The sequence below is a fragment of the Gopherus evgoodei genome, chromosome 8 (assembly GCF_007399415.2).
Source record: "Gopherus evgoodei ecotype Sinaloan lineage chromosome 8, rGopEvg1_v1.p, whole genome shotgun sequence".
Taxonomy (NCBI): Eukaryota; Metazoa; Chordata; order Testudines; family Testudinidae; genus Gopherus; species Gopherus evgoodei.
The window spans coordinates 22,904,784-22,929,990 of record NC_044329.1 but is presented as its reverse complement, the minus strand read 5'-3'; the positions used below and the strand labels follow the sequence as shown (position 1 = coordinate 22,929,990).

At 43.0% G+C, this 25,207-nt stretch overlaps 1 protein-coding gene across 4 annotated transcripts in view; it reads right to left on the bottom strand.

Moving 5' to 3' along the window:
- Positions 1-274: 274 nt before the first annotated feature.
- Positions 275-25,207, bottom strand: part of HTR4 (5-hydroxytryptamine receptor 4) — a 230,268-nt gene continuing 205,335 nt past the window's right edge. For 2 of the 4 annotated variants that reach the window (XM_030573396.1, XM_030573397.1), the window contains one exon: positions 2,588-2,662. Coding sequence is in view for 1 of the 4 variants with exons in the window: in XM_030573399.1 (XP_030429259.1) it covers positions 2,575-2,662 (88 nt within the window). In the remaining 3 variants the exon portion in view is untranslated. Of the gene's footprint in view, positions 2,663-25,207 lie in introns of all 4 variants that reach the window. The other 2 variants (XM_030573399.1, XM_030573400.1) reach the window with 2 other exon arrangements.

Below are 25,207 nucleotides of genomic sequence, written 5' to 3'. Positions count from 1 at the left end.
CTTTTTCCTTTTTATGGGGAAAGAGAAAAAGGTTTACTTGGTTTTTGTTTGTTTGGTTGGATTTTTTTTGTTTTGTTTGTTTGCCACTCAGGGCCAGCTCCAGGCACCTGCAAAGGAAGCAGGTGCTTGGGACGGCCAAAGGAAAGCGGCGGCATGTCCAGGTCTTTGGCAGCAATTCAGCGGCAGGTCCCTCACTCCCTCTTAGAGGGAAGGACCCGCCATCGAATTGCCCCGAAGAATGAAGTGGTGTGGTAGAGCTTCTGCCAAAGTGCTGCCGATCACGGCTTTATCTTTTTTTCCCCCGCTTCGCTGCTTGGGGCGGCAAAAAAGCTGGAGCCGACCCTGTTGCCACTGAGGATGAATGCAGGGTTCCACCACTACTTGGGCTACTGTCACAGAACTGAGTCCTGCAAACACCATTCACACGAATAGGTCCACTGAGAACTAAATCACAGGAGTAAAGTTGCTTGGGGATGGTCTTCTCAAAAGCACTCAGCAGTGGCCTAACACTTCTCTCATTGAAGTCAATTGAAGTTGTATCATTGACTTCAATGGGAGTAGAATTAGGCCAATCCTGAGCATTTTTGAAAAGCCGCCCCTACACAAGCATGTGATTACCGAACTAGGCCTTTGTGATGAACCAGTATTTATCTCAAATTGCGTCTCTCATGCGCTCTCTTAGAACATCTTATATTTACTGCCAGTGCCCAAAGTAAAATATGAAGTGTCAAAGCCAACAGCTTTGTGCCTGCTGCTAACCTCTTTGGGTTTTCTAAATTAAAATTATTTGGCTCTACCATTTCATCTAATTAGGGCTGTTCCTGGCCAGTGCACTAATGATTCTTAAAAGAAAAGGATGAGAAACTTTAGCATGGAGTTTTTCCAAGTGCAAAGAACATTTCACAGAAGTCAAGGATAATCAGACACCCTGGTTGGAAACCTGCTTGCTGTTATCATGCACAAAATCCTCTTTCTCAGCAGTACTTTTTCTTTGTTCAAAGCAGGTTGTTTTTACAGTAGATACCTGTCACATAGCAACAGAACATTTAATAAAATAATATTTATATTTATATGTTAAACTCCCATGTTTTAGAAGCTTAGAATGGAAAAAACACTTCTTTTTAAAAATAATAATAAATAATGTCAACTTTTTTCTTTACATTAAAAAAAAATCTATACATGATTACACAATGTAACAAAATACATTTCTGTTTTCCAGGCTAAGGCCGTCATCTTTGGGTTAGATCTTCATCTAAGGAGGTTACAGGCCCACAGTGTAGAACCTGCGTATTTCCCACTGCGCGAAAATCAGACTCCCAGGGTTCTTAGATCTACAGCGTTGCCTGTCATTTACATGCAAAGGAGGAAGCTGCCTACAAGGAATGTAGTAATATCTGCATGCAGGAAGTAGCTAGGATATGAGATTATTGTCAAAGGACAGGTGCATAGGGCAACATTTGAAAGTTCTGAAGCTTGTTTTTTTTAAGCCTCACAGGTGGAGTGGGGGAGGGGAGGGAAGAAAAAGCAAAACACCCAAGTAGGAGTTTGTCTTCCAACTGTAGCTAGAAAAGCTCTTTAGATGACATATATTTATCAACATGGCACTTAGTGAGCTATTACAGATTGATATTCCTGAAGGACTTTGTCTCTTGATCAACCTTTCTTTTACAGGCGGGATGCCCAAAGTTTGCCCAAATAAGAACTACTGCATCTAATCGGTAGAAAATGGGGCAGACTGCGACTACTGTCTTCTGGCTACTGTAGAGCAGCACTTGCTGGGACTTGCAGTCTCTGTGGGCCATGTCTCCATATCAAAGATTATATGTCTCTGTGGGCTGCATTTTAGATCCTCAAGGGCTATTTTTGCTCATTGGCTCTTTTACCAGAGATCTTGGTCAGGACCCTCACTGGAAAGTATCTACAGGAAAACACTGTTTCCCTTGATATTGTGTGGGACAGGGGGAACTGTCAGCTCACACTGATAGATCTCACCATTGAAGATAACTCAGAAGGAAAAGATTTCCTTTTCTTTTCAGAAAGAAAATATAAGCACTACGTCTCTCCTGACAGCACCATGTTAGGCGTAGGTGTGACCTTGAGCAGACAAAGGAGGCATTTACTGCCGTTCAGCGTTACAGTTTCAAGTCAGACTTTGAAATCTTTAAGATCACAATATTGTGGCCACAAAACAAAGAGGCGGCATGCAGCAAAAAATGGCAGCTGGCGAAAAACCATCAATCTTAGTGTGGGTATGTGTGTGCAGGGGCTTGCGTGTGTGCTCTTTGTGTACAGGGATGGAAGTCTGCACACCTCTGTAAAGCACTGACATTAAGGCCCTGCTGCGTTAATAAAGTCCAGACATCCTCCTGCAGCAGCAGAGAGGTCTCCTCAATTGTTCTGCACATTGCGTCCCCTCCTCAGCCTCATCAGTCACCATATTCATGCTGTTAGCCATTCCTATCAAATCAATACAGGAGGCACCAGGGAAATGCAGACAAATGAGCTTGCATTAGAGTCCTGCTGCCCCAAAATCATCTGGTGTGCAGGTGTGTGGTTCCTCTGCCAGGGTCTTCATTAGAAACAGGACTCCTGGGATTCTGGGTCATTGTGGATGGGAAGCTTCTCGTGTTCCTGATGATGCCCATTATGCAAAACTGTGTACCTAGGAGGGGGGAAAAGCAAAACAAATAGGAGTCACTAGAGCAAATTAAGAAGGACAGACTGAGCCTTTTCTTTTCTCAGGAGAGTCTGAAACCTAGGCAGGTGTGACTTCAGAGTGCTCCTAATATCCCATTTCCCTGCTCCACCTGCCAAGTAAAATGTAAATCCAAACGCTGTTCATGATGGCAGAAGATGTCTGTGACCATAATGTTAACCCCAACCCCTGCAAAGTAGGAATCTGCCGGTTCATGTAGAACTGAGCTATAACAAGTACCCATGAGGAACCAAGCTAATGAATTAGGAGACCCGGGATTCTGGGGTGGATGTTGGTGACCGAATTGTCAACACAGAATTGAATCTCTTTACAGCAAGTATTAAAAAATCACTTTGCTTTGGCTTGGAATGTATGTGTCCTTTAAAGTGACACAGAGACCAGCCCTCTGAGTCATGTGAACCATACACTAAAAACAATTGATTGCTAGTAATCTCAGTTCTTTTAGTACAACTGTCCTGAATACTGATCATTTCATGTCCAATCGGATCATTGCCATGCAGGATTACAACCTCCTGGAGACTCCTGAAATACACACACTTTCCCAACTGAAAAATGAGAGAATTCTGCAAGCCAAACTCCACTTCATAGTCACAAATTATTGATTTCCTGCAGACTCTGGGCCCTAACTGATGGTGCTGTAAATGAAAGATGGGGGAAAGGACCTCCATCTCTGCCTCTTCATCCACTATCTGAACTCACGCTGCCCTTCTCAAAACAGCTTTATCTACAGCAAGTGGCGTTGCTGGCTTAGGCTGGTGGAGACCCATTGTTTCTGTCTCTCCTAGTAAAAGGGATTTGGAGTGCAATGCTTAGTGAAAAGGAGTAGGTGTGAGATGATTGGAAGGCTCCCCAGCAACTGGTGCCAAAGTGGCTCATGCAAATCCTTGCAACACTTCATATCTAATAATCGCTCTTCCTTGCAGGAATCCAGACTCTCCCCAAAATGGAATTGCTGCACAGAACTAGAGGGGGAAAAACACTGTTCACCGAAGCAATTCATTATAATGACTTCTCAGGTGCCACCTTGTGAGGCCAGATGTTCAAAGCAACTCAGCACTGCATGTGGCTCCAACAAGCTGGCATAGTTGATGCTTCTCCATGAGAAGTGGTTGCTATGTCAATGGGAGAAGCTTCTCCCATCAACACAGTGAGGTCTACATGGGGGGTAGAACTACGTTGCTCAGGGCTGTGGATTTTTTACACTGCTGAGTGACATAGTTTTACCGATATAGTTCTGTAGTGTAGATCTGGCCTAAGTGTCCATGTAAACAAGCCTTTATTCCTCTTCATCTGAAACTTACACATCTGAAACTGTGGAGTATAAAAATATTGCTCAGGCATGCAGGAGTGAAATCAGGAAGGCAAATCACACTTGGAGTTGCAGCTAGCAAGAGATATTAAGAGTAACAAGAAGGGTTTCTTCAGGCATGTTAGCAACAAGAAGAGAGTCAAGGAAAGTGTGGGCCCCTTACTGAATGAGGGAGGCAACCTAGTGACAGAGGATGTGGAAAAATGCGGGGGTTTTTTGCCTCTGTCTTCACGAACAAGGTCAGCTCTCAGACTTCTGCACTGGGCAGCACAGCATGGGGAGGAGGAGACTAGCCCTCTGTGGAGAAAGAAGTGGTTCAGGGCTATTTAGAAAATCTGGACAAGCACAAGTCCATGGGGCTGGATGCGCTGCATCCAAGGGTGCTAAAGGAGTTGACGGATGTGATTGCAGAGCCAGTGCCCATCTTTACAAAAGGGAAGAAGGAGGATCCGGGGAACTACAGGCCAGTCAGCCTCCCCTCAGTCCGTGAAAAAATCATGGAGAAGGTCCTCAAAGAATCAATTCTGAAGCACTTAAGAGGAGAGGAAAGTGATCAGGAACAGTCAGTATGGGTTCACCAAGGGCAAGTCATGTCTGACTAACCTAATTGCTTTCTATGCAGAGATAACTGGCTCTGTGGATGAGGGGAAAGTAGTGGACATATTATCTTTGACTTTAGCAAAGCTTTTGATACGGTCTCCCACAGTATTCTTGCCAGCAAGTTAAAGAAGTATGGGCTGGATGAATGGACTATAAGGTGGATAGAAAGCTGGCTAGATCATCAGGCTCAACAGGTAGTGATCAATGGCTCCATGTCTAGTTGGCAGCTGGTATCAAGCGGAGTGCCCCAAGGGTCGGTCCTGGGGCCGGTTTTGTTCAATGTCTTCATTAATGATCTAGAGGATGGCATGGACTGCACCGTCAGCAAGTTTGCAGATGACACTAAACTGGGAGGAGTGGTAGGTACACTGGAGGATAGGGATAGGATACAGAAGGACCTAGACAAATTAGAGGATTGAGCCAAAAGAAATCTGATGAGATTCAACAAGGACAAGTGCAGATGACGGAAGAATCCTGGAAGAATCCCATTGCACTGCTTGAAAATAGGGACCGAATGGCTAGGCAGCAGTTCGGCAGAAAATAACCTAGGGTTACAGTGGATGAGAAGCTGGATATGAGTCAACAGTGTGCCCTTATTGCCAAGAAGGCTAATGGCATTTTGGGCTGTATAAGCAGGGGCATTGCCAGCAGATTGAGGGACGTGATCATTCCCCTCTATTTGACATCGGTGAGGCCTCATCTGGTGTACTGTGTCCAGTTCTGGGCCCCACACTACAAGAAGGATGTGGAAAAATTGGAAAGAGTCCTGCAGAGGGCAACAAAAATTATTAGGGGGCTGGAGCACATGACTTATGAGGAGCGGCTGAGGGAACTGCGATTGTTTAGTCTGCAGAAGAGAAGAATGAGGGGGGATTTGGTAGCTGCCTTCAACTACCTGAAAGGGGGTTCTAAAGAGGATGGATTTAGACTGTTCTCAGTGGTACCAGATGACAGAACAAGAAGTAATGGTCTCAAGTTGCAGTGGGGGAGGTTTAGTTTGGATATTAGGAAAAAAAATTTCACTAGGAAGGTGGTGAAACATTGGAATGGGTTACCTAGGGAGGTGGTGGAATCTCCTTCCTTAGAGGTTTTTAAGATCAGGCTTGACAAAGCCCTGGCTGGGGTGATTTAGTTGGGAATTATCCCTGCTTTGAGCAGGGGGTTGGACTAGATGACCTCCTGAGGTCTCTTCCAATCCTGACATTCTATGATTCTGTGAAACAATTACCCAGTCCTAAAGTGCATGTTTAAAAAGGAATATGATCAGTTCTTCTACTTTAGCATGCGTGAACAGGGGAGGCAAATAGCATTAGACCCAGGATTTGTTCTTATAACACTCTAGCCACAGAATGTCTAGAATTGCACACGCCTCTGTGCAGAATAGGGCCTTTGGATGCATGTACTATCCGTTAGGGCCTGTGTAACAGAAAAGGGCCTAAACCAAAAGCTGGGATATGAACACACCCAAACTTTGGGGAAGACTGGCTCTGGATCTAAATTTGTCTGGGCTCAAACTCATTTCTAATATATCTATCAGCTGTTTTAACACTGATCATTATGCATGTGGATATAACCATTGAATTACCTTACCAAGGGATGGGGTGGATTCCCCACCACTTGAAATCTTTAAAATAAAGATCAGATGGCTTTCTAAAAATATGCTCTAGCTCAACCACAAAATACGGGCTTGATGCTGGAATTAATGGGTGAAATGCAATGGCCTGTGCTAGACAGGAAATCAGACAAGATTAACATAATGGTCCTTTCTGGCATTAAAAATATAAGAACAATTTGCAAAGACTTGATTTTTGTATATTGTGCCAAGTCAGACTGAACATGTCTGTGCAAGAAGCTCTATCAAGGAAACATCAGCAAGCCAAGATCTGTGCTACAGCTGAGTTAAGAGAGTCCATGTGCTCTGCGAGCAAGGCAGCCATGCTGCAGAATGATGCACAGTCTGTTCAGCAGCAGGAGAGACAGCTATTGAAAAGTGGTTTCATACAAGGCACCAAAGGAGGCAGCATATCGTCCATCTCTGCTTGTAGTCAGAAAGGATTTGTCCATGTTCTGCATTTTAGCAGAAGGTGCCCTCTGTACGAAAAACGTGCAAGCTAAAGAGAAATTGTTAGTGTGCTGTAGAATCTCTCAGGGCAGAAATTTATTTTCATGTTGCTTCTTGTGCTTGGTCCAAAAATTCCAACTGTTTGCCATCTGTGGAGATGGGTATATGGGGGAAGGAGCAGCATTCTGTATCACAATGAGCAATCATGCCACAGCGTGAAAACTAAAACAAGGGAATAATAGATGTTCTGTATTATTAACACCTGGGAGATTTCATAAATATACAGCCTAAGGGCTTTTCCACTGGTGGACTACTGTGCTATGTGATGGTTTCTCAGTGGTTTCTCCTTTCCTATGACACTTCAGACCGCTTAATTGTTACAGTGCTAACTTTAAAATCCAGATGTAGAAGATCATAAGGCCCTGCCCTTCTCAGATTACAACAGTTTATTCAATCTGCTCTCTGGGATTATCATCTTCACTTTACAGGCACAAACATTCACAGAAAGCACATTTCAAATTGGAATGCACAAGCATTTGTGCAACTGAATTTGACATTCACTTTCACTTGAAGCACTTGCGGGAAACAACATGCTATGTGACTTATCTCCCCGATCACTACTAAGCCACACTACGTGGATGCTGAATAGTCAGGATAAATATGTAAATCTGAGGAAATCACAATCAATGAACAGAAAAAGAGGCTAAACTCATTGAGTAAATTATTCACTGCAAATTATTTGCTCAGCTCTACTACCTACAGTGAGTCTCTAATACGGGACTTTTAAATGCTGGTATATCAAACTCCATTAGAAATAGCTCCCTATCATGTATGAAGCTGACTCCTCCCCTAACTCAGTGAAGAGTGCTTATTGCCATTTCATTTCAGACCACAAACAGCATCACCCAGCAATAATGCCTGATAAAGTAGAGTCATTATTACCCATAAAGGACCTTCTGCCTTAGGCTTTTTGCATGCTTGCAAAATGGTATTTTAATTGTGATAATGACCAATTTGGAGATAATTGCTTCTGCAGCACACACTGTTTCTGACAGTACAATGGGCTTTTTAATTAAATGGTTGGAATTAGCTTTCAGCACAGTTGAGGGGACTGTTTGGATAAATCCTTGACGGATTCATGATAGAAATGAGGAGGCTGTGATCCTAAAATATCTTGGGAATTCACCAAATACAAGGAAAATAATCATCAATAAGATATAACTTTCTTGCAGTTTCTCCCTTCAACTCTCAGCTGATCACACCCTCCCCCCCCCCCCCCCCCAGTGATTTGTACAATTAGGGAAGCAAAGCCAAGATAGTTAGTAGTTTTGGGCTCCCCCAGGTACCCTGTGCTGCAAAACAGTTCCCAGAACTGTGAAGTCTGTTGTGCTTGCTTGTCCCGCTGCTTCCAATGGGAACATTGAAACTTGAATGAACTAGTTAGGAGGTTCCCTATAGAGTTATCTGTCATCATGGTGGGTGAGTCTAGGAGATTGTTTATGGGGCTTTACAGTATTAAAACCAAAGCAGGAAAGAAGCCAGTAGAAGCAAAGGTGGGCATCTCTGCCCTAGAAGAAATGCCCCTGGAAAGCTATCTCGCCCAGGTGACAGCCCAGGATAGTGTGTCACCTGCAAGAATTATATGAGCTAACACTGGAATGAAGCTCAATGTGCCATTTTGCCTGAGCTTCCTGGATGTGAATTCTAGGCCTGAGCCCAACATTAGAGCCAGGATTTGTTCTAGTCAAAGGGTCAAATTCATCCCAACTCCCATTCTGAGTATGGACCAGGGACTGCGGTAAATAGTGGCTTGACACTTTTGCACCTCCTCTTTCTGGGGGCTGCTCTTGATAGTGGAGCACAACATAGAGTGCCGGGGCCCTTCTAGCAGGCAACACTAGCTGGAGAACAGGAACGTTTCTGTCCCCATTCCCTGGCATGCCCCTTGTGCCTGGTCTCTGTGAGGGTAGTATAAGGCTAGCTACACTGACTCTACCTGCCCAGGATGCCCCCTATACCAGGGGAATTCCCCAGCGGCCACTTACAGCATTACAGCATTTTACACCTGCAGAGACAATGTAAAAGCACTGTAGAACAGTTATGAATCAGTGCCCTTAACTTTAACAATAGCCCGGGCCTATCCCTAGCATTCATATCCATCCCGCATCTCAAGGACCCTGGCTTGATTCAAGTCTGTAATCTTACATTAAATTAACCTTGGTGGCTACCGCAAGGACGTGGGGCTGCTCCACACTCAGAACAATGTCACGAACAACGTGCAAGGATTTGGGTTGCATTAGCAGGCACAGCACATGAAAAACTGGTGGGGAGTGAAGATGGCCCCTGCTGGCTGGAGCTGTCTCACTAATAGACTACAGAAGGGAACTCATGTGTGCCAACTACCTGCACTTTGAATAAACATTGGGCTTATCACTGGCTCCAGTCTTGTTAACCTTTACAAATAAAAATATTTATTCCCAAAGTGTAATAACAGCAGAGGAAAAAATCCAAAAGCGTAATACCCAGAACACTCCAAGCATGGCAAAAGCATCAATCTCAGCCTTGCTAAGGACAGATGGATAGAGAATAGCTCAGCCTCCCTAAACCTATTCCATGTAGTGCAGCCACATCTGCTCTCCGTTTGGTAATCACCCCCAAATCTGCTGGTTCATAGTATCAAGTGCTTGCTGAATAGGAATCTTTATTTTCAATTCACGGGAGCCTGGTTTCTGTTGTTGTGGCGGGGAAACATTTGTTGAAGACTTATACCAAATTCTGCAGTTACTTACAGACTAGGCTTGGAAAGATTTGATTTGACTGGGGGTTGTCAATTCTGTCCCCACCTAGAAAATGAAGGAAACCGTTTTTCATCATCAACATTTATAGAGATAGATAGGGGTTTTTCTTTTATCCCTTGAGGGTAGTAAAAGTCTCTGTATGCACATGTTTGTTTTGTGTTTGTACATGCATACTTTTGCTTCTCCACATACATTAAAAATTTGTGTTCTGCATGTAGCTGTGTTAGTGTATGTCTGGTTTTGTGAGTATCTTCTTGGAACTGGTTTCAGAGTGGTAGCTGTGTTAGTCTATATCAGCAAAAATAACAAGGAGTCTTTGTGCCACCTTAGAGACTAACACATGTATTTGGGCATAAGCTTTCAGGGGCTAGAACCCACTTCATCAGATGCATGGAGTGGAAAATACAGAAGCAGGAATAAATACGTGAAAAGATGGGAATTGCCTTACCAAGTGTGAGGTCAGTCTAACGAGACAACTCAATTAAAAGTAAGATATCAAGGGAGGAAAAAGACCTTTTGTAGTGGTAATGAGAGTGGGCCATTTCAAACAGTTGACAAAAAGCTGTGAGTAACAGTAGGGGAAAATTAGTATGGGGGAAATTAGATTTAGGTTTTGTAATGACCCAACCACTCCAAGCCTTTATTCAGGCCTAATTTGATGGTGTCCAGTTTGCAAATTAATTCCAGTTCTGCAGTTTCACCTTGGAGTCTGTTTCTGAAGTTTTAGTTATTGAAGATTTGCCACTTTTAGGTCTGTTATTGAGTGACCAGAGAGATTGAAGTGCTCTCTGGGTTTTGAATGTTAGGATTCCTGATGGCAGATTTGTGTCCATTTATTCTTTTCCATAAGGACTGCCCAGTTTGGCCAATGTACACGGCAGAGGGGCATTGCTGGCACAGTTGCACTGCTGTAGCTGTTCAGTGTAGGCACTCACTACAGCAGTGGGAGGGATTCTCTCTTCCACTGTCTACACCAGGGGGTAGGCTGGTTTAACAACATCTCTCAAGGCTGTGGATTTTTCACACCCCTGAGACACATAGCTATGCCAATGTAAGTTTTCACTATACACCAGCCCCTAGTACATAGTAAGAACATTCTGTCTGCTATTTAATACACCTGTTTAAAAATAATCTGTCCCCACCTTGGGCTTTGGGTACCAAGAAAATTTTAAATCTGAACTCTAGGAGACATGAACATATTATTATTTGCAGCACTGTAGCACCGGATAGAAACCCCACTGTGCTGGGCTCTGGCCAGACATATTAAAAGACCATGTCTGCCCTGAAGGGTTTATAATCTAATTTAGGACGTAACAAGTGGGTGTAACAGATGATTGGAGCGGCTGGAGGAGGGAGGTTCAGCTTAACTCTCCCAGGAACATGCAGTTACATAGATTTGCTACATGACAGTTAGCAGGCTTCAAGTTAAAATACATTTTTAAATAAACCAGAAATAGTAGTGATCTCAGGGATCCCTAATGAAGCTTGGTAGCAAATGCAACCAGACCTTCAGCTGCTCCCTGTTCCGCCTCTGCCCCTGCACTCTGGGCACTCAACACAACAGCAGCCTTGTATCATTACATTTAGTTCTCCATCTGTGCCCTGAAAGTATTTGCATTGCATCAGTGAAGTACTAAAGGATCCTGCAGCTGTGTCATAGCTGTGGGTAGGAGTGATGCTGATTCCTCTGGTGTTCTAACTAATGAGTGGAGGAGGAACAAAGGCTTCAGCCGTTTCTCTCCTGATGAAGGCTGTGAAGAACCTGTCTGATGAGAGAAGCTTCATTTTGGAACAGCTTACCAGCTTAAGGCAGTTAAACTGGGCAACCCTCAAACCTACCTAGTGTAATGGACTATGCTAATTGCTATGGAGTTGTGTGCTGAAGCTGAAGTGGGAAGCAAATGCACATAAATATGGTATGCTAAGGGGGTTGGAATGTAGGTAACACTCAGAGCTGGATCAGTACAGACCATTGCAACTTAAAGAGGCCTTGACACTGCACCTCTGCCTTTATTTTTGTTAGATCAGATCCTGAAGTCTTCATATGAAAACTAGTGGCACAGAAAGCTCAGAGACAAACTAATCCAGAAGATCTAAAATGCACATTATTGTCTGTCTGAGCAGAAATAAAGAAGAGGGAGATGGTGAAATGAGATTTCAAAAAAGGAGCCTGGTTGACAGATGGCCACTTCCAATTCCAGTAGGAGATTCCAAGGAGCCTCTGCTATTGTCAGACATGTTGAGAACCCTGTCACTGTGGGTAGATAAAGGCAGGCAGGATGTCCTTAAGCAGGATGTCCTGAAAGGCAACAGAGATAGAAGCATCCCGAGGATGCTGAAAAATTTGAACACCTAGGACTTCGTCTATGATTAGATCTTAACAGATTCAAGACGATTTAAGTCCCAACTACATTATGCAGACAAACTGCAGTAGGAGCAGTTTGAGCGAAATCAGAACAAGAGGGAAGGTGGGCAGGTTGGTGGCCATATATCACTGGAACCTAGCAAACAAGGTGAATCAGGAGTTGAGGGCACCTCTTAGGGTTGAAAACTGTGTTGGTCTAATAACCTTTTATGCCTGCCTTTTCTTAGGAGACTGATACATTAGAACATAAGAATGCCCCTACCGGGTCAGACCAAAGGTCCATTTAGCCCAGTATCCTGTCTTCTGACAGCAGCCAATGCCAGGTGCCCCAGAGGGAATGAACAGAACAGGTCATCATCAAGCAATCCAGGCCCTGTCATCCATTCCCATCTTCTGGCAAACAGACATATTCCGGGCTGGCCCATTGTGGCTGTTTACAACACCCCTTTTATAGCAATCATCCAATATAGTGTCTATTTCTCAAAGCTGTTCCATTCTGATGCATTGAAAAAGAGAGAGAGAGAGAGAGAGAGAGAGAGAGAGAGAGAGAGAGAGCGAAATAACCCTTTGCTATAGTGCATCAGGATTACAGTGAACAACCACTTGGCAGCCCAGAGTAGGTTATTTTAATGGATACATCATTCTGAAATAAGCCTTCCACCATCTGTTTGGACTCATAATTACAAATGCAAACAACATAATTCACAATTGCAACATAAAAAAAATAAAATAAAAAAAATAGAGATGTGATTTAGATGATTGTGTAAGGTAGTTATTCCAGGCCATCAAGCATCTGTTCTGCTTTATTTCTGTTTCAGGCACAGGTGGAAAACAGCCTCTCTGATTCTTTATTTTGTAGCAAACAGTAATTTGCAATGTGTTTTCCTATAGTAGTTATAGATGTAGTAAGAAAAAGTAGGGAAGGTTTGGGGCAGACAACGTGATATATTCATGTCTGCATTAGTAGTGGAGTGAAGAGAACCATTTAGGCTGTGCTGAAGCAGAGTGGTCCATGAAGCATTCTGGGCAAGGACACAAGTTTATCCCAACCCCAAGTGGAAGAAGTTGCAAAAGAATTAGAAAGGGAGAAAGGCGGGGGGAAGGAAAGAAACACTTCACTTTTAAAAGTAGCATTCCCCATGTTTAACGGTGTTAAAGGAAACACAGTAACTCCCAGAGATCCCAGGATGTGTGAGTGGGGACTTCATGGGCAAGGTTAAGCAGCCCATGGCTGTGTTATCTTTCGCAAATGACTTCTATGAAGCTGGAAAAGGGACAATGAGCTGCTCCACCTCCAGCCTACTCATTCCTCTCCCTGCTCGTTTATCTCCACCTTTCCTCCCAGTAGATAACTAGTTAGATAACTAGTTCCTTACAAACCATAGGATGAATTTCACCAGGCCCTGCTGACTTGAATTCCTAGTACTTCTGTTCACTTAATTCTCAGCTGTGATACTTAGAAAAATGCCTGGCAAAAAGCTACCGAGTAAAATTTTCAAAAGCACCTAAGTGACACAGAAGCCTAAACTGCATTTTCAAAAGCATCTGAAGTTGTACTGACTTTCACTGAAACTTAGGTTCATCTAAGGCCCAGATCCTCCAAGGTATTTAGGCACTTAACTCCCATTGATCTCCCAGTGACTTTGAGGATCTGGGCCCTAAGCCACGTAGGTTCTTTTGAAAATGTCACCCCAACAATGTTGAAGAAATAGTTACACATTCCAAATTTCTTCAGGGATGCAGAATATACAAAGTATACTCCTTACTCCTGTTTAACTGTGCTGGTCCAAAAGCAAGCAGAGTTTGCTAGATTAGAATAATAATATTAATCACTAATTATCTGCACTCATGTAACATCTTTCATCCAAGGACTACAAAGTGCTTTTTAAAGATTAAATGATACTTACCTACTTACTCTGATGTAGATAACAATTATTTTCTCTGTAAACAGATGGGACACAAAGATGTGAAGTGGTCACACAGGAATTCAATGACCAACAGTTCTGTGCTACACTCACTAGACCACTCTAACATATAGAGAGACAAGGTGGGTGAGGCAATATCTTTAACTGGATCAAGAGACAAGCTTTTGAGCTTACACAGAGCTTGAAAGCTTTCTTCTCTCACGAACAGAAGTTGGTCCAATAAAAGATATTACCTCACCTACCTTGTCTCTTTAACATCCTGGGACTAAGATGGTGACTACAATGCTGCAAACATTGAAACATATCGCATTTGGAGGCTGTGTGTGTAAGGAGCTAAGAATCAGGCCCAACTGATTCTTTAAGTTACATCAGGGAAAATCCAGAGTAACTCCTGTCTATGTTACTTGTATGGCCTCCATCTAAAGTTCTGCACAATCGTGAATGTATTTATACTGTAAGTTATAACATCCAGTTAGATAGGGACATGCTATTCTCCCCATCTAATGGGAGGGGAACTATGGCTCACATAGACTAACTGGCTTGGCCAAGGCAACACAAGAAGTCTGTGGCAGAGAACTGAACCTGAGTCTCTTGCATCCCAGGCTAGCACCCTAACCTGTGGACTGTCCTTACCATAGTTAGAATTAATTTCCACTGATGTTAATTCTATACCTTAATTTTGATTTGCTTCCCTCTTTAGTCACATGTTCTTTGCTGATGAAGCTGCTATGAATTTTTCATTAAAAACAGAAGCCCCCTCCGTAGCCTATATTTGTAGTGTTATGCAATGGAAGTGAACAGCAGTCATATGTGATTATGATTTCATTTCAATTTCAATATGTGGATTTACCAGCCGTAGCAACCTACATGGAACCCAAAGAGTGCAAACAGCAGTGACTTTAAGTCCTGGTAGGTTCTGTTACTCTTTGTTTGTTTGTTTGTTTGAAATGCAGGAGTATGCTTAATCCCATTACCAGGCTGGGGTTATAATGGAACGTTCTGTTTGATCAAGTACGCAGCCTAATTTGAACAAATTCTTCACCCATTTTGTTTTGAATTGACATTTTTGTTCTTTGCCAACCAGATCAAAAAGAAAAATTCAGTTCAAAAGGAAACAAAACGGAAAATGGAAAATATTCAATGCAAATTGTGAAACATTTTGGTTAAACAAAAACTGCACTTTTCATGAAAAAAAATCTTGCTAGAACAATTTTGACTAGCTCTTTCTCTGCACATTATGGTATAATTACAAATTAGCCTTCAACAAATCCATCTGGGAAAATCAAGATTCTACATCTTCAGGCTATTTACTATGGCACTAATTAGCAAGGCACACCTTTCCCCTTATGGCTCCATGTGAGCAAGCATTACAGGGCCTGTGGTAAGGAAGATGGAGAGCAAAAGTAAAGGGATAATTATAAAAATATGTAAAACAAGACAAAAAATTCACCTCACAACCTATTCCTATTGGCCCAATGATATAAGAAGCTCCATCACCAGGCAGAAGTTCCAGTTCTTCCTCCACATTTGGAGGCATTTTTAATCTGTGGGTCCAAACCTATTTTGGAACATACTAATCACAGATGGTTCCCATGCTTATCACTGCTCTACTCTTAATAAGTGTGTGGACTTCATGGAACAAACTGGCTTCCTTCTCTTTGCAGGCTCAGAATGGAATGACTCAGGTCTCCAGCTAGGGAAACTGAACCGCCATATTTGGGCAACAGTTGAAAATCGTTACAAGATGTTAAGGAGGACAACACCACCTATTCTACCCCTTGAAACAGTGACTCTGCTGGAAAAAGATTTGGGGGTTGTGGTGAATAATCAGCTGAACATGTGCTCCCGTGTGACAGGGTGGACAAAAGAGCTAATTTGATCCCTGGATGCATAAACAATCTCGAGAACAGGAATAGAGAGGCTATTTTACCTCTGCATTTGGCACTGGTGTGACATCTGCTGGAATACTGTGCCCAGTTCTGGTGTTCACAATTCAAGAGGGATGTGGATAGACTGGAGAGGGTTCAGAGAAGAGCTCCAAGAACGATTAAAGGATTAGAAAACATGCTTTATAGTAACAGGCTCAAGGAGTTCTATTTAGTTAGCTTAACAAAGAGAATGTTAAGGAGTGACTTGATTACAGTCTATAAGTACCTACATGGGGAACAAATATTTAAAAATGGGTTCTTCAATCTACCGGAGACAGCTATAACACAATTCAATGGCTGGAAGTTGAAGCTAAACAAATTCAGACTGGAAATAAGGCACAAATTTTTAACAGAGAGTGTAATTAACTACTGGAACGACTGACCAAGTACTGTGGTGCATTCTCCATCACTGCATTTTTTAAGTCAAGATTGGGGGTTTTTCAAAAAGATCTGCTCTAGGAATTATTTTGGGGAAGTTCTATGGCTTGTGTTATACAGAAGGTCAGGCTAGAGGATCCCAGTGGTCCCTTCTGGCCTTGGAATTTATGAATCTTTGAACCCGCTGAATACAATTTCTTGGGTGAAATTGAGCTTGCAATTTGGTTCTCATTCTGCTTTTTTGCTGATGTGTTAATGTTGCAGAACATCTTAAATTGATCTCGTATTCCCTGTTGGTAACCTAGCTAACATTTCCGGTACAACTGCTCAGACTGTCCTTCTGTAAATTACTCATTTATCCTAACTTCAAGAGAAAGAAAGATTAATAGATTCATAGACTCTAGGACTGGAAGGGACCTCGAGAGATCATCGAGTCCAGTCCCCTGCCCTCATGGCAGGACCAAATACTGTCTAGACCATCCCTGATAGACATTTATCTAACCTACTCTTAAATAGCTCCAGAGATGGAGATTCCACAACCTTCCTAGGCAATTTATTCCAGTGTTTAACTACCCTGACAGTTAGGAACTTTTTCCTAATGTCCAACCTAAATCTCCCTTGCTGCAGTTTAAGCCCATTGCTTCTTGTTCTATCATTAGAGGCTAAGGTGAACAAGTTTTCTCCCTCCTCCTGATGACACCCTTTTAGATGCCTGAAAACTGCTATCATGTCCCCTCTCAGTCTTCTCTTTTCCAAATTCTTTCAGCTTTCCTTCATAGGTCATGTTCTCAAGACCTTTAATCATTCTTGTTGCTCTTCTCTGGACTCTCTCCAATTTCTCCACATCTTTCTTGAAATGCGGTGCCCAGAACTGGACACAATACTCCAGTTGAGGCCTAACCAGTGCAGAGTAGAGCGGAAGAATGACTTCTCATGTCTTGTTTACAACACACCTGCTAATGCATCCCAGGGCTTGTCTACATCAGAAAGTTGCAGCGCTGGTGAGGGAGTTACAGCGCTGCAACTTAGGAGGTGTACACATCTGCAGGGCACCACCAGCGCTGCAACCTCCTGTTTGCAGCGCTGGCCGTACTCCCGTTTTGTCTCGGGTGTAGAGGTATAGAGGTAATCAAGTATAGACACTTACCAGCGCTTTTCTTGACCTCCGTGGAATAAGCAGGTATCCCAGCATACCTGAGGAAGCCTCTGGTAATCAAACTGGTCTCCTTCCCCAGCTTGCTCTCGCGTTCCCCGAACAAGCAGGTCTCCTTCCCTGAGGTTTGCAGGGTGGTTCGGGGAACGCGAGAGCAAACCGCGGCGAAGCTGGTCTCCTTCCCCGGTTTGCTCTCGCGTTCCCCGAACAAGCAGGTCTCCTTCCCTACGGTTTGCAGGGTGGTTCGGGGAACGCGAGAGCAAACCGCGGCGAAGCTGGTCTCCTTTCCCGGTTTGCTCTCGCGTTCCCTGAACCCCCCTTGAAGCCGCCCAACAGCGCTGCAGTGTGGCCACATCTAACACCACTTGCAGCGCTGGTTGCTGTAAGTGTGGCCACTCTGCAGCGCTGGCCCTATACAGCTGTACTAATACAGCTGTAACAACCAGCGCTGCAAAATTTTAGATGTAGACATGGCCTCAGAATCACGTTTGCTTTCTTTGCAACAGTATCACACTGTTGACTCATATTTAGCTTGTGGCCCACTATGACCCCTAGATCTCTTTCTGCCTTACTCCTTCCTAGACAGTCTCTTCCCATTCTGTATGTGTGAAACTGATTGTTCCTTCCTAAGTGGAGTACTTTGCATTTGTCTTTACTGAACTTCATCCGGTTTACCTCAGACCATTTCTCCAATTTGTCCAGATCATTTTGAATTTTGACCCTGTTCTCCAAAGCAGTTGCAATCCCTCCCAGTTTGGTATCATCTGCAATCTTAATAAGCGTACTTTCTATGCCAACATCTAAGTCGTTGATGAAGATATTGAACAGAGCCGGTCCCAAATTTTGGTTTCTAATTTGTAATCTTTGTGTTTCTTTGCATGATTGACATCCTTTCACTCAGAGACAGACATATGGTTTATAGAAGGTGTGTTTGTTAAAGCCCTTTCACATACACACCTGTAATTCCTTAGGATCTTCTTTGCCTTCTGAGTCGTAAATTCTTAAGGAATTTCTTTTGAATGGACCAAAGCAGCAACGATGTTTAAGTGTATGCAAGAGCTAGGAGACCACTATAGAGCTGTTCTGTTAGCACTCACTGATGTTTAAGAATGTATTTCCTTTAATCACATGAATGTTCCATTTTGCTCACTTCCTATGAACATTCAAGCATACGTTTTACTCCCACAAATGCTTGAGGAAAGTAAATTTTAAGCTAGAAGTGCCAAGTTGAAACTCTGCTAGTGCCAGTATTCGGACTGGCTCCCTGCATCTGCTTGGGAGCTAAATTTGTCTGCCTAGCAGACAAATGTCTCCATCCTCTGCTGCCATGACTATTTCTCTTCATTGCATACTGATGGTCAGTAAGCATATTTTATATAACTCGCTGCTTAATGAGGCAGGAGTGCAGGGTTCCCTTACCAGAGTGCTGGCAAAGAAACACAGGGGCAATGTGCTTCAAACCTGACCCTGACGGATCATTTCTATGAGTGTGGACAGTCCAGCTTGGCCTCTCAACGGAGATTGCTAGGCACTGCTGCCCCCCTGCCACAGACCACCATCAGCTCAGGATTAAACAAAGACTGTGAATGGCTTGCTAATTACAGAACCAGTTTCTCCTCCCTTGGTTTTCACACTTCAACTGCTAGAACAGGGCCTTATCCTCCCTGATTGAACTACCTCATTATCTCTAGCTTGCCTGCATATATATACCTGCCCCTGGAAATTTCCACTACATGCATCTGACGAAGCGGGTATTCACCCACGAAAGCTCATGCTCCAAGACGTCTGTTAGTCATTAAGGTGCCACAGGACTCTTTGCTGCTTTTACAGATCCAGACTAACACGGCTACTCCTCTGATACTTGGCAAAGAAACAGTTAAACAAGTCAGACTAGTATCTGACTGCACCCTTTGTAGCTAGAACCATACATGCACATAAGTTATACTCTTCAACAGTCTGCAAACAAATCCTACAATGGGATACATCTCGACAACGGATACACAGCTGGTGTGTTGAAACCACAGCTTATCCAGGCTGACCAGTATGATCACATTCTTTTCTTGTGCTCCCCACCTGTCTGTCTTTATCCATTTCTTGTTTCTTGTCTTATACTTAGATTGGAAGCCACTTGGGGCAGGTGCCATCTTTTCATTCTATGTTTATATGGACCCTAGCACAATGCGAACAATACCTCTGGCAACACCAGTATGTTCCTGAAAAGATTCAAATTTTCCTAAAATACTCCAGTCAAGTTTGAAGGTATATTTGACTGGCTATTGTTTCCTTAATATTTTTTTAAAGGAAAGAAAATGTATGGTTTGGGCCTAAGCAGTGCACAGTGGACAGTGTGGTACAGTGTGTAAAATGTACATAAATATAGTCAAAAATGCAACTTTCACATTATTTATTAGCGAAACTCTTCCTGAGTTCTCACTTTGCCTGTCCAGCTTCAGCTCCAGTGGACTGGCTTTACATTAGCTGCAGTCTGCAGGCACATTTCAAGACCACATCCAGTCAGACATGCACAATCCCATGGAAGTCAGTAGAGTTATACCGGGGTGAATCTGGCTCCTTGAGTTTTGTCTGTGTCGAAGATACATCAGCTTAGTTAGGTAAAGTAATGTGATTTATACAGCTGAGGACCTCACTGCATCATGTCAGGAAGTGAAATTGAAGAATACAGTCTGATAATTGGATGGTAACTTTCAGGAGATCCAAACTCAAGAGTGGAATACAGGATGGGGAATATCAAACACTTGGTGGTGAGTCTATAGCCTCCAGCTAAGGTGACCAGATGTCCCAATTTTATATAGGCTCCTATTATCCCCTACCCTCTGTCCAGATTTTTCACATTTGCTGTCTGGTCACCCTACCTCAAGCCCAATCAACAGCACTGGAGTGAATTTTAGAAAACATAGGTCACTGAGCCTCTTTTTCCTATGTTATATGGCAAAGCTCACTCAGAGACTGAAGTTCTTTATTTATCCACTGGAGAGGTACAGCATGGTCAGCAATAGTGCAAGTTTGCCTGTACTGCCTCTCTCCAATGTGCTTCAAACCTGACCATAACAGATCATTTCTATGAGTGTGGACAGTCCAGCTTGGCCTCTCAACGGAGACTGCTAGGCACTGCTGTCCCCCTGCCACAGACCCCAGGAGAGAGAGATTTATCAAAAACAGGAAACTAGTTTGAGACAACCGATGCATTTCATGTGGGTCAAGACGGTGGCAATGACTTACAATCACTACAGACAGGACTGAGAGGGCAAAGGCTCTGCATTCCATTATTTCTGCTCAGCAGCCCATATCCTCATGCACAATGCTATAAAGTCTGGTTCCATGGAGAACAGTCAAGCTGAATAATAACCTTCTAGGAAGGCAATTGTATGTTTTATACACCATGGAAGTGTAGAAGAAGAAGAGAAAAGCATGAGACTAAAACTATCTGATCTTAACCCTATTTACAAATACTGACTATGCACTAATAGAATAGAGAACAGCTGAGCTCTTAAATGATTTCTTTAAAGAATTTGTTAAGAGAAGATTATCTTGGAGTTAAGACACTGTTCTGGACTTTAAGGGAACTAGGTTCAGTTCTGAGATCTGCCAGATTTTCTGTGTGACCTTTGGCAAGTTACTTAATTTCTCTGTGCCTCAGTTCTTCATCTATAAAATTGGGAAATTAATATTTCCTTTGTCCATCTTGCCTTTTGAGATTGTAAGCTCTTAGGGCTAGAGGCTGTCTCTTGCCACCTGTATGTAAAGTAAAGCACAATTTGGATATTGTCTTGGTTGGGGTCTTGAGGTGCTATTGTAAGAAAAAAGAATTAATATAATAGTTTATTCCAAATAACATATGTAGTTTACTTTAAAATGTTTTGCTCATGTAAGATGGGACTAGGCTAAAATACCCTTCAGTACAGTCCAGTCAGGCTGTATTAAGTAATTTTTAAAATTCCAATCACTCTACTATTATTTGCTAAAATTCCTCCTGCCTTCATTTGTAAAGTCAAGTATATGTTTCCAACTAGATAAGTAACTGGTATTAGATTATATTTGTGCAAAAGGCCTTTGCTGCAGTTATCTAAGGGCATCTTCCTCATAGTTATGATTCTCATTTTCCTCCTTATCATCATAGAATAGGAAATACTTGCATCTAGATTACTGAAGTTTCTGAAGTGTTGAAAATTTGCTAAATGGGAATGTAGAGATGATTGCAGATGTATATATAAAGTCTCAGTACTTAGACTGTACATTTAATCTGTTTCATCTAGCAGTGATTCTTTTTTTTTCAATAAATGGAAATAACTATGGAATTATGGCTGTCTTTCAGAGCAAAGATTTCAGCATGAATTATAGCCAACAAGTTTTTCCAAAGGTCAAAGTTTTGGGGAGAGAGGCAATAAGCTCTTGCATGGAATATGTATATAGCAGCAATGAAAATCAAATGCTTGGTTCAGTTCTAATTTGCTTTATTGGCTAGCAAGGCAATAAACACCTCTCTCTGTCTCTCTCTCTCTCAAACACATATACTCTCTCTCTCTCTCTCTCTCTCTGCCTCATCAAATGCTGGATCCCATTCCACACTATAATAGTCACACTGCAGGTATCAAATACAGCACTACTTATAAACCAGACTCTCATTTTAAATCTACACCCTCCTGTTGAGCACAAATCGCAATGGTAGGTGCTCTCAGTGCAACAGCAGCACTCTCCAGCTGCCAGCCCATTTGCCGGTAACAGCATTTCACATTCCCTCCATCACCAAGAAGCCTTCAGCATGTCAGTTGTTTCAGATCTCACAAGATGTGAAGACACGCCAAATACAGGGTTCTATGGCCTTAGACCTCAACCCTTCCCTTGTTGAAGACAAATGGAATTTTTCCACTGGCTTCAAGAAGCAGTGGACTGGGCCTTCAAAGTCCATTCCTTGTTGATCAGTAATTGACTGCTAGATGTGACATTGCTAAGGTAGGCCTGGTTTGATTTCAGATGACAGCAGTAAATTTGCTTTTTCTTGTGACCTAGAAGAGATCTGAACTCTCAAATCAAGCCTGTGTGCATGTGTGGCTTGTACATCTGCATGTCTGCTCTCGTTGTATGCAAATAATCTCTCTCTGTAACAGGCCACGGAACATATTAAAATACTGTTAGTTCAAAATTTAAATCCGCATTATCCAGGGGAGAGAGCACTCAGGAGGGTGGTTGTGGGGTGCAGAGCTTTTTTCCTCTAGAGCACTTGTTTGAATCCAGCCCAGGTCAGCGCCACGACTGAAAACAATTAGCCATTGATGGCTTGGTTTGGTGGTCTTTGTCAAATGAGCCACTGAATACAGTTGTGTCCTAAACAGAGAGGTGTCCACATCCCAAAATGCACTATCACTGTTGTCATAATTGCCCGCCTTGTTGTCAGCCACAGAGAGAACAATTACTTGATGAGGATGAAGGCTCAGCACCAAAACATGGTCCTTCAGAGGTAGGAGAAAGGAACGTTGGAAGCTTTTGCTGCTGTTGTCCCTGTGCTTAGATAGCCCATTAGTCTGATCTGTTATGGTGACTCCCATGTTCCTATTCTGTGCCCGAGCAGATGACTACATCTTACAGAGCTAGCAAACGCGGCAGCTTTCACCAGCTACTTTAAAAGTAATCTGCCTCCTTTTCCTAATGACAGTTTTGATTCCCCTGAGAACAATAGATGCTGTGTTCCTCCAGCACATCGTTAATACATTCACCGCACACCTCTCTTGACAATAACTAACGATTTATCTCTCACCTCTTCATAGATGAAAGGAGGAAGCTCCCAGACAAATCCTACAGACTTGAGATGCTAAAGAGTTCCAAAAAAACCTTCAGAATTTGGGTGTTTACATGAACACAACCTCTGACATTTTGGCCTAGATCCTGAAAGGTATTTAAGGTCCTAACGCCCATTGAAATCAATGGGAATTAGGAGCCTAAATACCTTTGCCAATCTGGGCCTTTGAGACTTACTCCTTGCAATTCACTATGCACCATACTCTAGAGTCTAGCTTGGAACCTTAATCAGCTAATTCAGTCTGAATTCTCCACCTCCATTTACAGTGATGATGATGGCTCAGTACCCCTCAGCTATTGGACTATTGCTCTGTGAGTTGCAGATGGAGGCTGAGTGGATTTGTTGTGCTAAGCACCTGAAAGACAAATCTCTAGACAGGCTGAGAAATGATGATAGAGAGCCCCCTACCTAATCAATCATTGTTCTCTTTGTATTTATAAAGAGCCCATCACCACGGTGTCCAAGTACCAATATGATAAAATACCAGGTTACATTGTGTTGAAATATATACATTTTTTAAAACATGTTTATATTCTAATTGGGGATTTTGCTTTTTGTTCACAGCTGCTCAGAGGATCCCAGTGGATACAACTGCAAAGCCTCATATCTCCTCTCAGAGAGCAGTAGGGGGCAGTTGGATGAGATGGAATGATTGGTGATTTTTGTCAGAAATAAATCCTGCTGAACAGCACTCAGGAGCATAGTCATTCTCAGTGAAGAGAACCCTTCCCTAACTCACTCCTTCTCTGACTCATACATTCCTCATCTTAGACATTAGAGATGGTAAAGACCTATTAATTCACCCAAGTCATCTCTCTGCCAATGCTGGATTGTTCCCGAAAGCACACTTTCCATTGCTTTGTCCAGTCTAATTTCAGATGTCCCATGTAGTGGTACTCCACTCCATATGGACTTCAGAAAAGCAGACTTTGACTCCTTCAGGGAACTGATGGGCAGGATCCCCTGGGAGAATAACATGAAGGGAAAAGAAGTCCAGGAGAGCTGGCTGTATTTTAAAGAATCCTTATTCAGGTTGCAGGAACACACCATCCTGATGTGTAGAAATAACAGTAAATATGGCAGGCGACCAGCTTTGGCTTAACAGTGAAATCCCTGTTGATCTTAAATACAAAAAAGAAGCTTACAAGAAGTGGAAAATTGGACAAATGGCCAGGGAGGAGTATACAAATTTTGCTCAGGCATGTAGGAGTGCAATCAGGAAGGCCAAACACTCACACTTGGAGTTGCAGCTAGCAGAGTTTCTTCAGGTATGTTAGCAACAAGAAGACGGTCAAGCAAAGTGTGGGCCCTTTACTGAATGAGACAGAGGATGTAGAAAAAGCTAATGTACTCAATGCATTTTCTGTCTCTGTCTTCAAGAACAAGGTCAGGTCCCAGACTTCTGCATTGGGCAGCACAGCATGGGGAGGAGGTGACCAGCCCTCTGCAGAGAAAGAAGTGATTCAGGACTATTTAGAAAAGCTGGACGAGCACAAGTCCATGGGGCTGGATGCGCTGCATCTAAGGGTGCTAAAGGAGTTGGTGGATGTGATTGCAGAGCCATTGGTCATTATCTTTGAAAACTCATGGCAATCGGGGGAGGTCCCAGATGACTGGAAAAAGGCTAATGTAGTGCCCATCTTTTATAAAGGGAAGAAGGAGGATCCAGGGAATTACAGGCCAGTCAGCCTCATCTCAGTCTCTGGAAAAATCATAGAGCAGGTCCTGAAGGAATCAATTCTGAAGCACTTAGAGGAGAGGAAAGTCATGCCTGACTAACCTAATTGCCTTCTATGATGAGACAACTGGCTCTGTGGATGAGGGGAAAGTAGTGGACATGTTATTCCTTGACTTTAGCAAAGCTTTTGATATGGTTTCCCACAGTATTCTTGCCAGCAAGTTAGAGAAGTATGGGTTGGATGAATGGTCTATAAGGTAGATAGAAAGCTGGCTAGTCGTCGGGCTCAACGGGTAAAGATCAATGGCTCCATGTCTAGTTGGCAGCCAGTATCAAGCGGAGTGCCCCAAGGGTCAGTCCTGGGGCTGGTTTTGTTCAATATCTTCATTAATGAACTGGAGGATGGCATGGACTGCACTCTCAGCAAGTTTGCAGATGACACTAAACTGAGAGGAGTGGTAGATACACTGGAGGGTAGGG